At 51.3% G+C, this 16,278-nt stretch overlaps 1 protein-coding gene across 9 annotated transcripts; it reads left to right on the plus strand.

Moving 5' to 3' along the window:
• Window positions 1-20: 20 nt before the first annotated feature.
• Window positions 21-4,273, plus strand: Tmem82 (transmembrane protein 82). Of its 9 annotated transcripts, none has more exons than XM_076933818.1 (6): window positions 21-605; window positions 776-848; window positions 1,016-1,190; window positions 1,799-2,216; window positions 3,278-3,406; window positions 3,792-4,273. In XM_076933818.1, exons 1-6 carry the CDS (start codon window positions 518-520, stop codon window positions 4,007-4,009), a joined length of 1,101 nt encoding a protein of 366 aa, XP_076789933.1. In that variant the 5' UTR covers window positions 21-517; the 3' UTR covers window positions 4,010-4,273. The 9 variants fall into 9 exon arrangements, with proteins under 9 accessions (XP_076789933.1, XP_076789935.1, XP_076789931.1 ...); XM_076933820.1 differs by having other exon boundaries at window positions 3,278-3,400; XM_076933816.1 differs by having other exon boundaries at window positions 3,354-3,509.
• The last annotated feature ends 12,005 nt before the right edge of the window (window positions 4,274-16,278 follow it).

Raw genomic sequence — 16,278 nt, forward strand, 5'->3', positions numbered from 1 at the left:
TGTGACCCCGAGGCAGACTGCACTCAACCTTAAGAGGATTCTAAACCCTTCTTTCCCTGTGGCCTGTAGAAACTGAACTACTAATTTTTAGAAGCCTGAAGAGACCGTGGCGCTGTGGGGAGAACCCCTGCTTTGGGAACTTGAAAGAGGGCCAATTCACACTTCAGGATGAGTGCGGGCCACACCCGAGAGGGGGAAGGACAGGTGAGCTGGCCGAGGAGGGACTTCCGGAAGGCATGGTGCCCTTGAAGTCTAACAGGGACAGACTAGAACCAGTTAACTGCTTTGCCCTTGAGACCTAAATGGGAAGCCACCAGCAGCTGCGGGCTGACCGCGCTGCTGAATCCCGCAACCTGGAGGATCAGGGGCGGCTGGCTCTCCTGCCCCGCCCCCAGGCCTTTGACCCTTTCCTAGTCCCTCCCCAGCCCTCTAGAGACACCTTTGACCGGTGATATCATTGGGTCTGTCCCAGCGCAGACCCGGCCCGAGGCTGAGGCTGGGATTCCAGGAGGCTGCCATGTTCTCCCTGCCTTCCCTCTCCTCCTGGCTCCCCAACCTCCCTTCCTTTGAGTGGGGTTCCAATCTCTTCGACAGCTTCCTGCAAGGTGAGCACCTCCGGGATGCACACTTGGGCCCCATCCTTCCCTCAGGTGGGCGGAGTGCGAGGTGGGCCCCACCACCCACGTGGGGGCCTCGGCTCCTGGCTGCACCGAGCGCTCCTCTGGCCTCCGCCCCGATGATCCTAACGCCCCCTTCACCCTCTCCTTTGGCTCAGGCCTGATCGGGGCCCTTGGAGTCTCGGTTCTCAACAGTCTCCTGAAAGTTTACTTCTTCGTGGCCTGTGTCAAGTGAGTGCCCACGGCTGTCCCACCCAGCCCTGCCCAGGCAGATGGTCCCTGAGCGGAGTCTGGTCTCTCTTGGAGAGGGCTGCGAGTCGAGCTGGAGCCCTGGCTACCTTCCCAGAACAGGCCCCCGTGATTCTGCCTCTCAGCCCGCACCCATTCTGCCCCCACAGTGACCCCCAGCGGCAGCCCCAAAAGCAGCGGCTGCGAGCGCAATGGGCCTCATTGGAGATGGTGCATCTGGCTGGTCTGGCTCTGTTCCTGACCGTGATAGGGGCCCGGGTCTCCGCCCTCGTGGTCTTGGAGTTCTCCCTCCGGGCTGTATCCACGCTGCTGTCCCTGGGCAAGGTGAGACGACAGCGTGGGGACACTCTGGGCACTTTCATCTCCTGGATTGGGAAGTAGACCTAGTGAGCCCCGCCCCCTTTCCTTCAGATGGAAAATAGAAATTGCAGTTTGTTACCTGGCAGCACGAGACGAACCCAAACCCCCCCCCCCACCCCATGTAAATGTCACACGCACAAAGCCCTGGATTTGATCCCCGTCACTGTGTAAACCCAGGCATGGTGATAACTCAGGCCTGAAGGATGAGAAATTCAGGGTCATCCTTAACTATTGGGTTTGAGGCCAGCCTGGGACACATGAAGTCTTCCCTCCACCCCCCCACCCTCCCCAAAAAAAACAAGTCTTGTATTGCTGAACTTTTCTCACAGCCTTGGCTAAGTCCCCTGAGGGCTTTGGCCCATTTTGTCCTGACAGCCATAACGATTAAGGGTCTTCTTGGGTACCCACAAGTGTGCCAACTGAGGCTCAAAGGAGAACACGGTTTGTCTGGAAAGATGGGTCTTCAAGGCCTAGAACTATTACCTTCCAGCCAATCGGATGAGCAAGAGAAACCACCCTTCAGATGCCAGGCTCCTGCAATAGGGTCTCCCCTGGGCTCCCTTCCCTTGCAGGGCTCCCAGGACAAGGAGCGTCTCCAGCTCTTCCTGGTGTGTCAGTTCTCCCTGGGCTGTGGGCTAAGTTGTGGCCTGAGCTTCCTCCAGGAAGGCGCCCCACACCGCTCCCTGAACCTGCTGCTGAGCCTGGGACTGGCTGTACTTCTCCGCCTGGGTGCCCGGCGCCTAAACCTCCATATCTGCAGCCTCTACGAACTGCACAGCAGCCAGCGCTACTGTGGCGTCTGCTTGGGCCTACTGGCCAGCCAGCACGCCATGCCCAGGTTCCTGGGCCGCGCTCTGGGAGTGGCCTTCGCTGTGAGTGATCTAGCAGCTGTGGCCCTCATCAACAAGGACTTCCTGAGCACATCAGAGGCCGTGCGATTCTGGACCCCACTCACCATTTGCTACACGCTGCTGGTTATCTACATGCAGGGTGAGAGCCCCAGAGCTGGGGTCCCTTTGATTGGCCACCCATCCCAGCCACCCAGTCCGGGGAGGGACTTATAGTCTACTGTGGGGGTACTGTGGGTTTCTCAGAGCAGTGATGTCATACCAGAAGACCTGGTACCTAGGTTGGTCTTCAGGACTAGGTGAGGTGAAAGGGATTGTGGGCCAAAACACAGAGTAAAGGCGTGGCCATGCAGAACCACTACCTGTGGTTCAGAGTTGTTTCCCCTAAGGACCACAGGGATTAGGGTCAAGGCTGGCCAAGTTCAGAAAGGCCCATCCCAGAGCCCTGGCCAACCAAGCTGGGCAGGGTTTTAAGCAGGAGGGAGTAGCTGGTCAGATCTGGGCTCTAAAGCGCCCCCTGGCTGCAGAATGGGAGTTAGTTGAAAGTGGCAGAGCTGGGAAGGGTGGTCCAAGCGGTGGGAACCGTAAGTGTGAAGACCCTGTGGTGGGAATAAGCTTAGCAGGCTCCATGTACGAATTGATTCTAAGTAAGGGGAACGCAGGTCGGATGAGGATGGGGAGATGGGGCCAAGTCAAGTCTCACCGCGGAAGACCAGGCTTCCATTAGCGTCTTCTCTAAAAGCCGTAGTCAGTCCTGGGAGTATTCTAGGCAGAGGGATGATGTCATCTTATTGACATGTTTAGGTTGCTTTGGATGGTCAGTGGTGCTTGGTCGAGAACAAAAGTCATGAGCCCCACTGAGTGAGCTTAGGCGAGAGGGGAAGGTGGCTGGGACCAGGGTGGGATGACGACGAGAGAGAGAGAGAGAGAGAGAGAGAGAGAGAGAGAGAGAGAGAGAGAGAGAGAGAGAGAGAGAGACAGGCTGGCACGTGCTGGGCAGAAGTGAACTGGGCTGTGGATGAATCAAACAGACAAGCAGAAAGAGGGAGAACCTTAGATTCCTGCCATCGACTGGCAGGGCTCTGTCCTCCTCAACCAGTGCGAAACTTAAGGGTGGGCAAGAAGTCCTATAGGTGCCCAGAGAGGGAAGCAAGGCTGCTGGAAGGCAGTCAGGGAAGCTGACAAAATCCCTGGGGAAAGCAGCTGAGAAGTGGAACAGGCTGGCCCCAGCTGACCTCCAGACGGTGCCGGCCGAGATAGTGATGAGTGCATCCCACAGAGGAGCAGCGGCAACATCGCTTCAGCCTACAGGGCCAGATCCAGACGGTACTGGTGCGCATGGGTGGCCTCTTTGTTCTGTTGATGACCGTGGGTCGCTGGCTGGACCTCCTGGGTGTCTTTGTCTCCCTTTTGGGTGAGCTGTGGTGTTTAGCAGGTATTCGCGCCTTAATCGACCTCTGCCAGATACAGGTAGGTACCTTTATGAAGCCCCAACTTTCCACCCTGTTCCCAAGGGTCCTAGCACCCCCAGAGGCCTAATTTTGACAAGAGGAGGGAGGGCAGGGCACCCAGTTATCATTGAGATCACTAGGAGTGGGGAGCTGGGTGCCAGGGACCACTCCAGCTGGCAACCCAGGGGTCCCAGAGGGTAGGAAGGTCTTGATGGTAAAAGACCTGAGACTAGCTAAGGGATGTGTCCCTTCTGACCCTCCCCCAGGGCTTTCCACCCCAGAGGCCTACAGTAACAGCAGCAGTAACAGCAGAAGGAGAATGAAGACGGACAGGTCCATGCGAGCCCCAGCCTTCCACACCTGCCCCAGCCAGAAGCGCGGTCCCCTTCTGACTTGCCCTGCAGAGGATGTGAAGTCAGTTTCAGGCCTACACGGGCTAACCAGCAAGGTCTTGACCACAAGATGTGGCCTGAAGACTGAGTAGCAGAGCTGGTCCCCACCTAGACTTTCAAGCAGGCCATGGGGGCTCTGGAGAAAGGGGATGGCCAGGGCTGGGGACCTAGAGAGATGGGAACATGAAGGCCTCTGAGTGAATCCCTCTCTTGAAGATGGGCAGCTTCATCAGACTCACTTTTCCTGGCCTTGCAAGAGGGCAGAGGACAATTGTGACCTCAGAATGACCCCTGTCCTCTGACCACCCCTCCCCCACCTTGCTCTCTCAGAGGACAATAAAGGTGACTTTTCTCAACCTGCGTTGAGGATCACAGTGGCGCAGGAAGAAAAAGAGGCTTCCGGAGGCTGTCGGCTTTTTTGACAGGGTTCTTGAATATGAGCCTCAGACCTGGCCCTGCCCTGAGTGTCCTGGGGCACAAAGGACACAGGCTGAAGTTACCAGGTTCTTGTGTCCCAGGACAAAAAACTGCACTGGAAACATGCGGTTATCCAGATGGTTGGGAGCTGGAGAAGTTGCTCCGGGTTACGAGCATGGAACACTCTAATTGGGGATCTGAGTGTCATCCCTACGTGTGGGTCTCCTTGTCCTCGTGGATCCTTGGCCAATTTGACCAACATTGAATAGGGGGTTCAGAAGCCCTGAGAGTACTTACTGTGAGGGACCACACCGGGACCCGCAGTCAGCAGGCAGATCATCTTTACTTAGGGTGACTGAAGGCTTATAACATTTTGGGGGACTGAGCGCAGGGACATCCAAGATATGCAGAGGTCATCGGCTGGGGGCTTTAGGGTACCTGGAATGCCTCGTTAGCCGTGGGGAGCACTTCAGGATTCTCAGGTGATGGCTGGACAAATTTTGTAGGAGGAAGGAAATTGGTCCTATAAATTAATTGAGGCTATGTGACATTCCTCAGGTAGAGACAAGTGTCGAGGGCTTAGAATACCCCAGTCAAGGTCAGAGGAGGAGAAACTCTGTTAACAAAGGGAGTCCCCCATTATGCGCCAGGCCCCAGGAGGCTATGCAGTCAGTGATAGACTCTGACCTTAATTACCAGGTTTCCCACATCTGGCGGGGCTCACAACTGTAGGAGGGTCTACGAGATATGACGATGCCTCCAGCCTCCTTGAGCACGTGTATGCATGCCCACAGACACATACATCGAATTAAAACTGAAAAAGAAGAGACAGCTTGTTAAGAAAAGAGCACCCAGGGCTGGAGAAGACGGCTCAGTGGTTAAGAGCACTGACTGCTCCACAAGTCCTGAGTTCAATACCCAGGAACCGCACTCACAACCATCCGTAGTAGGATCCAATGTCCTCTTCTGGTGTCTCTGAAGACAGCTACTTTTAAAATAAATTAATTAATCTTTTTAAAAATAGCCAGGTGGTGGCGACACACACCTTTAGTCCCAGCACTGTGAACCTGGTCTACGGAGCTAGTTCCAGGACAGACAGTGCTACGCAGAGACACTGTCTCCAACAAACAAGAAAAGAAAGAAAAAGAGTAAACACTCCGGAGATGGCAGTGAGCTAGTGACCTGAGAAAGGTATAGGCTCAAAAGTTCTCAGGCTAGCCAAGCCTGGTAGCACATATCCACACCTTTAATCCCAGCATTAGGTAGGCAGAGACAAATAGAGTTCAAGGCCAGCCTGATCTACATAGAGTTCCAGGCTAGTCAGGGCTTCCTAATAAGACCCCATCTCAAAAAAAAAAAAAAAAAAAAAAAAAAAAAAAAAAAAAAAAGTACCAGGTCTCATGTGTAGCAGTGAATTGTTAATCTGCTCCAAGCTCCTGTCAGGTGATCACACTATTTGTCACCCACCAGAGTTCTCTGGAGTCACTAATGAAACACACACACATACCACACAACCTTTAGCCTTGACTAGTTCAGTGGCTGGGCACTTCCAAACCTCCCCACGGCTGACACACATTGCCCTTTGGTATTCCTGAGTTAACATTTTCTAAATCTCTATTTTATCTTTGCTGCCCTGCTTCCTTCTGGGCAGTCCTCCCATGAGGCCACTTTCCCTTTGCACCTACACTGGCTGGATGATTTCTCTCCTGAAGCTCTTGAACCCTCTCTCTCTGCTTCCCCATGATGGTGATTCTGTTCCTTCTCTCCTCTGCATTTCGTGCTTGGGAAATCCTAAAAGTCCCGCCTCTTTCACCCTGCCCAGCCATTGGCTGTTGGCTCTTTATTGATTGATCAAAAACCAATTGGGAGGCTGGAGAGATGGCTCAGTGGTTAAGAGCACTGACTGCTCTTCCAGAGGTCCTGGGTTCAATTCCCAGCAACCACATGGTGGCTCACAACCATTTGTAATGGGGTCCGATGCCCTCTTCTGGTGTGTCTGAAGAGAGCAATGGTGAATACAATAAATAAGTCTTTTTAAAAAAAAACAATTGGGGGCAGGGAGTCTCGGTGTCTGGACATGCAGCTTCCCGTGTGATTTTGGGAGCTGAATTAAGACAATGGCTCATGACCATCGCAGTCCCAGGCTGTCTCCTCTCTTTTTCCATAAACACGCTGTTTGTTGTGTGTGACCCAGAGGGGGAAGGGTTCCTAGTCAGCTGTGCCAACTGACTTCTTGCATCGCTTACGCTTGCTGCTCCAGCCTTTAGTCTGGGATATGGTGCAGAGGTGTCACACTGAGGTGGCCAAGGAGGTGCGGTAGAGTGGCAGAGACATAGTGCCCACCTGCGACCAAGATGTCCTGTCGAATTCCAGGTTGGAACTGCTCTCGGGTCCCCAGCCCCTGATCCTAACTTATTCAAGGCAATGAGGGTCCTTTTCATCTCAGCCCTGTCCAGGGCCAAGCTCAGGGACAAAAAGGGCTGGGTACCCATCCATCTACCTTCTGTGTGACTATGGACAAGCTACTGCCCCTCTCTGAGCCCATCTAAAGAATTACTAAAGCATTACTAACATTTTAATCCCAGTACTCGGGAGTCAGAGGCAAGAGATCTGTGTGAGTTCAAGGCCAGTCTGGTCTACAGAGCAAGTTCCAAGACAGACAGGGCTACACAGAAATCCCTGTCTAGAAACAAACAAACAAACAAACAAATACTACCTCTAGGAGTGATGGTTCATGCTTATAATCCTAGCACTGGGAAACAGAAGCAGGCAGATCTCTTGTGAGTTCAAAGCCAGCCTGGCTTACATAGCAAACCCCAGGCCAGCCACAGCCACATAGTAAGACCCTATCTCAAAAAAAAAAAAAAAAAATTAATACCTTATGTTGGGTGCTTACCAAGTATTGAAGTACTGAACATTTATTAATCTATTTTGACCCTCTGATTCCCCCTACCCCTTCCTTTTCTGATTCTCTTCTTTGTTTCTGACATGGGGGTTTCACTATGGCTGGTCTGAAACTCACTATGTAGACCAGGCTGGCCTCAAATCCACAGAGATCTGCCTGCCTCTGCCTGCTAACTACTGGGATTAAAGGTGTGTGCCACCACGTCCAGCTGTCTGATATTTTTGAAATGGCCTGGATATGTAGCCCAGGCTGGTCTTGAACTCATGGCCATAAACTCCTCTTGCCTCAACCTCCCAATTGCTGAAATTATAGGACCACTGTGTACCGGTCCTGGAGGTTACATCCTATACTTAAGGACACACAAAAAGTGTGTGTGTGTGTGTGTGTGTGTGTGTGTGAGAGAGAGAGAGAGAGAGAGAGAGAGAGAGAGAGAGAGAGAGAGAGAGAGAGAGTGAGGGTGGTGGGGGGTTGTCGATTCTAGAGTTGTCAGAGACCAGGCAGGAGAGGACATCAGATCTCCTGGAGCAGGAGTTACAGGTGTTTGTGAGCTACTTCTTATGGGTGTTGGGAAGCACGCTGCAGTCCTCTGCAGAGAAGCACATACTCTTAACCACTGAGCCATCCTTCCAGCTCAGGCAGGATTTGAACACAGGCAGCCTGCTCCTCACCCCATTCCACCCAACAGCTCCTATTTTGCATGCCCCTTGCTCCCTTTTCTTAGAAGTTAGGTCCAGGGGACGAACAGGACTGCATAGGAAAAACAGGCAGGTCCATCCTAGGAGGCTCTGGAATGTGTTTCTGCCCACCGTGTTTCTGCCAGAGGCTCCTTTCTGGTCTGTTCTAGACCCAGCATTGAGCAGTTTGGTTCTGTGGGGATTTTACTAGGGAAGACACACAGAGCAGAGATGCCTGATCCACTAAGAGGCCTCCCTGGGGCCACAGAACTGGCCTGTGAGGGAGCAGCAAGGATACAGTGAGTCCTGGAGATGACTCTTGAGGACCATAGACTCTGTTGACATCCTCTCTCCAAATTTTCTCCATTATAGGCTGAGTGTGATGAGAACATAACTTGGTTAGTACAGGGCTTGCACGAAGCCCTGGGTTCAGTCCCCAGTACTGCATAAACAGGGTATGATGGTTTACACCTACAATCCCAGTACTTGTGATGTGCAGGCAGAAATATCAGGAGTTGGAGGTTATCCTCTGCTACATCCCAACTTCATGGCTAGCCTGGGCTACATACATGAGACCCTGTCTCCAACCCCAAAACAAAACAAAAAGACCACCATTGCCACTTGAGAACTATTGGCCTCTGGTCTTCTCCTTCCCAACCAAGGCAGGGCTGTGACCAGGACAAGTAGAAGCCAAGGGGACCTGGTGGTATCAGGGACAGCTTGAGGGCAGCAAAAGCCCTGCTCAGTACAATATCAATGCCCCTGCTGTGTGATCTGGCTTCCACCCCTCAACTTGCCCTATCAGGAGGAAACGACTCATCTGGTGGGCAAAGAGCCAGTATCCGCCAGACCCAGACTGGCTCTGGGTTCCAACAAAACCCGCTGTTTGTGCTGGAAGGCATTCTGGTCTCAGCCCACGGCCTGGCTGGGAATATACAGGCAACATCTGGGCGAGAACTGGACTCAGCTGTCCTTTCCTTTTTATGGGCACAGGGACCATTATCCAAACAAGAATTGGCACATGCAGGCTGGGAGAGAATTCTCTTCTTATCACATTATTTTTCTGAAACTTATTTTGTGTCTGGCAAGAGTCTTAAACATTTGGTCACCCAGCTTTGGGGGTTTGGTATAGCTCAGTGGTAAGTGCTTGCCTCTAACGTATGAGGGCCCCCCAACTCCCTGCAAAAAAACAAAAAGGGCTAGGGATGGGACTCAGTTGGTAGACTGTTTGCCTACCACAAAGAAGGTCCTGGGTTCGATTCCCAGCATTGTTTAAACTAGGGATGGGTTTGCATACCTGTCATCCCAGCATTTGGGAGATGGAGGCAGGTAGATCAGAAGTTCAAGGTTATTCTCTAGGTACATAGTGAGTTGAGCAAATTCAAGGCCAGACTGGGATGCAAGAGACCCTGTCTCTAAAAAGAAGAAGAAAAAGAGGAGGAAGAAGGGGAGGAGGAGGGGGAGGAAGAGAAGGAAGAACAAGAAGAAAGACAGAAAGAAAGAAAGAAAGAAAGAAAGAAAGAAAGACAGACAGAAACAAAGAGGAAGGAAGCAAGGAAGCCACGACCGACGGAAGCACGGAAGGAAGCCAAAGGGTTGGAGAGATGGCTCAGTGGTTAAGAGCACTGACTGCTCTTCCAGAGGTCCTGAGTTCAATTTCCAGCAACCCCATAGTTGCTCACAAACACCTGTAATGGGGTCTGATGCCCTCTTCTGGTGTGTCTGAGGGCAGTCACAGTGCACTCATATACATAAAACAAACAAAGAAATAAACCATGCAAGTGTATGGTCCAGTGACAGAAACTCTGTAGTACCAGGCTCTGGGTCCCAGCCAGAGCACCACAATAGCAATAAAAACAAACATAAATATATAAAAGAAGTGAAAGACCAGGGTCTTCAGTGTCTGTGTGGTGAGCAGGGACACTCCTAGGGCAGCTGGGACTGGAGTGAGTACCCCTCCCCTCCTGAAGATCCTTTCTGGCTTCTCTTTCTTCCTTCCTTTCTTTTTTTTTTTTTTTTTTTTTTCTTTTTTCTTTTGTTCATTTGTTTCGTGTGCTGGATAGCTTTATGTCAACTTGACACAGACTAAAGTCACCTGAGAGGAAGAATCCTCAATTAAGAAAATGCCTCCAGGTCAGGCAATGGTGGCCCAGGCTTATAATCCCAGAACTCAGGAAGCAGAGCAAGGTGGATCTCTGAGAGTTGGAGGCCAGCCTGGTCTACAGAGTAAATTCCAGGACAGCTAGGGCTACACAGAGAAACCCTCTCAGGAAAAAAAGAAGAAGAAAGGAGAGAGAGAGAGAGAGAGAGAGAGAGAGAGAGAGAGAGAGAGAGAGAGAGAGAGAAGCTGAGCAAGCCTCGAGGACAAACCAGTAAGCAGCACCCCTCCATGGCTTCTGCATTAGCTCCTACCTCCAGGTCCCTGCTCTGAGTTCCTGTCCACGCTTCCTTCAGTGGTGGACTATGGTGTGGAAGTGTGGGCCAGATTAACCCTTTTCTCCCCAGCTTACTTTTGGTCCTGGTGTCCATCACAGTGACAGCACCTCTGATCAAGACAGTTTTGGTTTTTTTTGTTTGTTTTTGTTTGTCTATCGAGATGGGGTATCTCAAGAGTAGCTACTGGCTGTCTTGGAACTTGTTCTGTAGACCAGGCTGGCCTTGAACTCAAGAATCAGTCTGCTTCTGTCTCACATGTGCTGGGATTAGAGGCGTGGTTTCTGCGTCTGTAACCAGTAGATCAGCCCAGAGTACCTGTAAGGAGTCAGCCTCTGTTGGAGCTGGAGGGGGGCTGTAATGAGCCCGTTCCTCTCACTTCAGGGAGGTCATCCTCCATAGAGAAGGACAAGCCAGTATGGTACCACGTGACAATTAGTGCGGCTGAGGAAAGGGGAGCTGGTTTAGAGGATGGTGATTGACAGGTGGGTTTAAGGTGTATCTGTCAGCTGCCGCTGTGTAACAGATCCCCCCCCCAAGTATGTAGTTGCCTAAGACAGTAGATATTTGTCAGTTCACGCCCTCCATGAGTCAGGCATTCCGTGCAGCTCAGCCATGTTCTCTCGCTCCGAGCCTGTAGTCAAGAGGTCAGTTGTGACTCAGAGACTTCCTAAATCTGAGCGCCTCCCTCAAGCTCCTGCTACATGGACTTCACCACAAACCAGCAGCTCCTTCCCTTCAGAGTCAGGGAGGGACAGGGAGGGAGGCAGAGGGAGGGGGACGTGGAAGGCTAGAAGCCTCCAACTTTACATAATCCAAGAGTGAAAATAACATCTCTGGCTTTGCCAGATGCTATTCTAAGCAAGTCACAGGGTCCCACACACTTCAAATGAGGGTGTTACAGCGGGGGTGGGGGGATGGTCACCTAAGAGTCCTTGGAGCATCAAAGAGAGGCCTTCCATAGTGCTTTCATTGAGGAAGGGGATATCTGAGCAAAGAATTAAGTGCAAAAGCAGAAGCCATGGGAAGGGCACTCCAGCCTTGACGGTGGCATGGTCAGATGTCTGTGATGAGAAAGAGCTGGGAGAGGAGAAACCTCACAGACCATGGAGTTGACAGACAGCCACAGAGGAGGGCAGGGCCCTGGACACTCAAGTTCAGGGTCTTCGTTCCCTGATGGGAGGTGGTGGTGGGATGAGCAGAGGGAAGTAATGAATTGAAGCTCCTTGTCAACGGATTCCTCTCCTTGATGTTTCAGGGACACGGAAGCATCTGGAATAACAGCTCCACCAGAGAAGAAAAGATCTCAGGCCAATGGCTGGGTGTGGCCAAGAGCTCTGGCCTTAGGGCTCTAGTGGGGTCTGAGGAACTGGTGAGCAGGGACTGGGTCACACCGGTGCAGTAAAGGGCTCAGGGTATCTATCCTCAAGAGCAGTAGAGAGCCACAGAAGACTATGCTGAGAGGGAGATGGTCAGACACCAGCAGTGTTAGCCTGTCCGGGCCGTGGACTGTAAGGCATAGGGACAAGGCGAAACTGAGCTTTAGCAGACAGTAGACTAAGGGTCAACACAGCTGTGCACAGCTGTAATCTCAATGCTGAGAGAATTGCTACTTAACGAGCTCCAGGCCAGAGGGGAGGTCTGGAGAGACGGCTCAGTAGTTAAAGAGCGTACTTTGGTTCCCATCCATGGCAGGTGGCTCACAAAGGCCTGGAGCTCCAGTTCCAGGGAATCTGATGCCTACTGTCAGGAACCCTCATGCACCTGGCACACACACACCCTTGAAACACCCATACACATGGATAAAAAATATGAATAAAAATAAGTCTTTTTAAAGATTTATTTATCATGTGTACACTGTTCTGCTTGGATGTACACCTACGTGCCAGAGGAGGGCATTAGACCCCATTACAGATGGTTGTGAGCCACCATGTGGTTGCTGGGAATTGAACTCAGGACCTCTGGAAGAGCAGTCAGTGCTCTTAACCGCTGAGCCATCTCTCCAGACTTAGAAATAAGCCTTAAAGTATAAACCTGACATTAAAAAAAAAAAAAAAAAAAAGGTAAGTGGGGCAGTGGTGGCGCACACCTTTAATCCCAGCACTTAGGAGACAGAGGCAGGCAGATCTGTCTCAAAGAACAAAAAACTAGTGTGGGGGGGTTGGGGGGGGTGGCCAACAGGGACAACCCTGGAGGGGGACAGTGAGCAGGATGTAAAGTGAATAAGAAAAAAACAAAAGAAAACCAAGACAAGCCGGGCGGTGGTGGAGCACGCCTTTAATCCCAGCACTTGGGAGGCAGAGGCAGGCAGATTTCTGAGTTCGAGGCCAGCCTGGTCTACAGAGTGAGTTCCAGGACAGCCAAGGCTATACAGAGAAACCCTGTCTCGAAAAAAAAAAAAAAAGAAAGAAAAGAAAACCAAGACAATAAAAACTAAGATGAGGGAAATGGTGTCTAAGGAATGACACTGTGGGTTAACCTCTGGCCTCCCTTTACCCAAAAGCCCACACACATCCACATGCACACACACATGCATATGCACACACACATGCATATGCACATACACATGCACACACATATGAACACACACATGCACACCCATCCACATGCACACACATATGAACACACACATGCACACCCATCCACATGCACACACATATGAACACACACATGCACACCCATCCACATGCACACACATATGAACACACACATGCACACCCATCCACATGCACACACATATGAACACACACATGCACACCCATCCACATGCATACCCATCCACATGCACACACATGTACATGCACACATACATGCATATGCACACACACGCACATGCATGCTCATGTTTGAAAGGGAAAAGAATGTGAACTTCTTACAAAAGGGTAATTTTTATTTAGAGAAAGGAAAGCACATTTAATTATTATAGACAGGGTGCCGGGGTCCATTCGTCTGACATCTTTCTGGGCTGTGGGCCAGGAATGCTTACTGGCATTGCTTCCTGCCTACAACCTGGCTGCCCTCTCTGTCCACAATCCTCCATAATCCCTACGCAACCCTCAGTCCCTCTGGGGAGCTCACCCAAGTGAGCATAGCCTGACGTGAGCGTGCTTACCTTCTCACTGAGTTTGCCCAGGGCTCAGAGAGCTGGGGAGGCCAGCAAGGCCATGTCAGGTACAGGCTACAGAACTGTGAACACTAGTGTTGGTATGCCATGGAGGGAAGGATAATTCCCGGTAAGAGAGGGCCCGGGATGGCTTTAGTGAGGGGACAGGGTCTCAGCGCAAGAAAACAGATGAGGATCCTTTTGAGAAACTGAGGCCAGGATTGCCTCCCTGCTGTTGGCAGAGGGGCTCTGGCTGGCAAGGCCTAGGGCCAGAGAGGAAGGCTTGAGGCTCAAGGACCCATCCCCCACTTCCCCCCTCCGTCTAGAGTCCTGTTCACCCACTCAGCAGCTGTGGGAAATGGCAGGCTTGGGCAAGCTTGGCCAGAATCAGCTCAGGCCCCCAAAGCAGAAGATTAAGTTTGTTTTCATAGTCAAGACACAGGAAGATGGTCCTCCCTGCCTGGTGAGGCAGATACACCATAGGCTTGCATGAAGTCCCAGTGTCAGTCCACAAGCCTCCTAAATCCCAGGCTTTGGGTGGGGTAGGGTAGGGTGTGAAGACAGGGTTTCTTTGTGTAGCTCTGGCTGTTCTGGAACTAGCTCTGTAGACTAGGCTGGCCTCAAACTCACAGAGATCCAGATGTGCACCACCACCACTGGGCAATTCCAGGCTCTTTTGTTTCTATACCTTTCTATGACCAGACAAGTTGTGTCAATCCAACTAAAACCTCAGACACTGAGAGTAAAAGGGAGGGTCCCCCCCAAAAGAAGGCAGGTGCTGTGCCAACACTAAGGAAGACAAACCTGGGGGGCCCTATAAACCCACATCCCTACCTTTAGCTCTCTTCAGACACACCTGAAGAAGGCATCAGATCCCATTACAGATGGTTGTGAGCCACCATGTGATTGCTGGGAACTGAACTCAGGACCTCTGAAAGAGCAGTCAGTGCTTTTAACCACTGAGCCATTTCTCTGGCCCCCTATTTACTTTATCTGTGGTTCTTCAAGACCTGGCTGTCCTAGAACTCACTCTAGATCAAGCTGGCCTTGAACTCAGAAATCCACCTGCCTCTGCTTCCCGAGTGCTGGGATTAAAGATGTGCGCTACCACTGGCTGGCTGGCTCCTCAGCCTGTCTTCTTCTTTTTTTTAAAGGGTTTATTTTATTTTATTTTTTATTTTATTTTATTTATTTATTTACGCTGTAGCTGTCTTCAGACACACCAGAAGAGGGCATCCGATCTCATTGCAGATGGTTGTGAGCCACCATGTGGTTGCTGGGAATTGAACTCAGGACCTTTGGAAGAGCAGTCCGTGCTCTTAACCACTGAGCCATCTCTCCAGCCCAACCTGTCTTCTTATAGAACCCAGAACCACCATCTTAGGAATGGCATTACCCACAATGGGCTGGGCTGTCCCCCACCAATCACTGATTTAAAAAAATGTCCTACAGGATTCTCTACAGCTTGATCCTATGGAGGCTTTTTTTTTTTTTTTTTTTTTTTTTTTTCAATTAAGGTTCCTTTCTCAGATGAATTTAGTTTGTGTCCAGTTGACATCAATCCACCCAGCGCACTCTCTACCTACAATTTCCCCATCGCCTACAAGAGACCATAAAATGACCATATTCCAGAGAGGAGGACACTGCCTTCCTGCCCTCCAATCAGTTGGTCCAAGTACTTGGATTTTGCTGGACTGTAGATGCAGTGGACAGAATGCTCCATGGACATGACTTACAAGAGAGGAGCGTGAGGTCCAGAGAATCAATTTGCTCAAGGTCAAGCAGGGTGCCAGGGTCACTCAGGAGTGATGATACTGGGTACAGCTCTGCTCCAGTTCATCTCTGCCACCATCTGGGACCCCTCAAGCCCAGCCTACTGCAGTCCCACCCTGGCCCACGAGGGCATTTGTGAAACTGTGGGAAATCTGGCCTCCTTCAACTTCAGGCATACAAGCGGGAAGAAGAGGAGACAGGAATCTTCCTGTGACTACTGTCAAGGACTAGAGCCTCACACTTCACGAATGTGCGCATGTGTTACCATACCTGACCCAGAAATGTAATTTTAACTGGTTTGGCAGGAACAAGCTGAGGCCAGGCAGTTGGATCTGGGTTAGTCCAACAAGCTCACCAAGGAGAGACAGCTGAAGGGGCATTCTCTCGAGTTTCCAGGCCCAGGGTCCCTGATGTGGCTCAGGGAGCTTGGGAGCGTATGACCATATTCCCAGGGAGGAGGACACTGCCTTCCTGCCCTCCAATCAGTTGGTCCAAGTACTTGGATCTTGCTGGACTGTAGATGCAGTGGACAGAATGCTCCAGAAACCAGGCAAGAATGATGTGGGAATCCCAGGCCTTCCATGGAAGGGTGCCAATGATAAACAGACTCTCAGTGTGCTCTCTTGGTGTCTGGGCCTCTGACATTCCTACTGAGGGAAGACTGTCCCTCCCTCTGCTGTATGCTGGCAGACCCCTTTAATCTCAGCACTCGGGGGGCAGAAGCAAGTGGGTCTCTGTGAGTTCTAGGTCAGCCTGTGTTCAGTCCAGCCACGGCTCCATAGGAAGATCCTATCCAAAATCAAATTGGGAGGTGGTGCTTGCTCAAGGTCAGTCAGTACCAGATGACTAAGGGTTGGTTTGGCCCGTGCTTCTGTGGTCCCTCATCACAAGGTAACTATGACTTCAGGGATGCCTTCCCACCAGACACCTCTCCGTCTCCACCCCTTGACCATCCATCCTAGCACACACTACTACCTAACTAACTGTTGCCCTAATTTGTCTCCACCCCCACACCATTTGTGTCTCTGTTCAGTCCTAGTACAAACCATTCATAAT

The sequence above is a fragment of the Arvicanthis niloticus genome, chromosome 5, assembly GCF_011762505.2.
Source record: "Arvicanthis niloticus isolate mArvNil1 chromosome 5, mArvNil1.pat.X, whole genome shotgun sequence".
Taxonomy (NCBI): Eukaryota; Metazoa; Chordata; class Mammalia; order Rodentia; family Muridae; genus Arvicanthis; species Arvicanthis niloticus.

Bases quoted from the DNA above. Each gene is read 5' to 3' on its own strand.
- Tmem82 (XM_076933816.1), top strand. From the start codon at position 518: ATGTTCTCCCTGCCTTCCCTCTCCTCCTGGCTCCCCAACCTCCCTTCC. The intron at 606-775 runs GTGAGCACCTCC...CCTTTGGCTCAG, and splicing joins CTTCGACAGCTTCCTGCAAG to GCCTGATCGGGGCCCTTGGA. The intron at 849-1,015 runs GTGAGTGCCCAC...CTGCCCCCACAG, and splicing joins TTCTTCGTGGCCTGTGTCAA to TGACCCCCAGCGGCAGCCCC.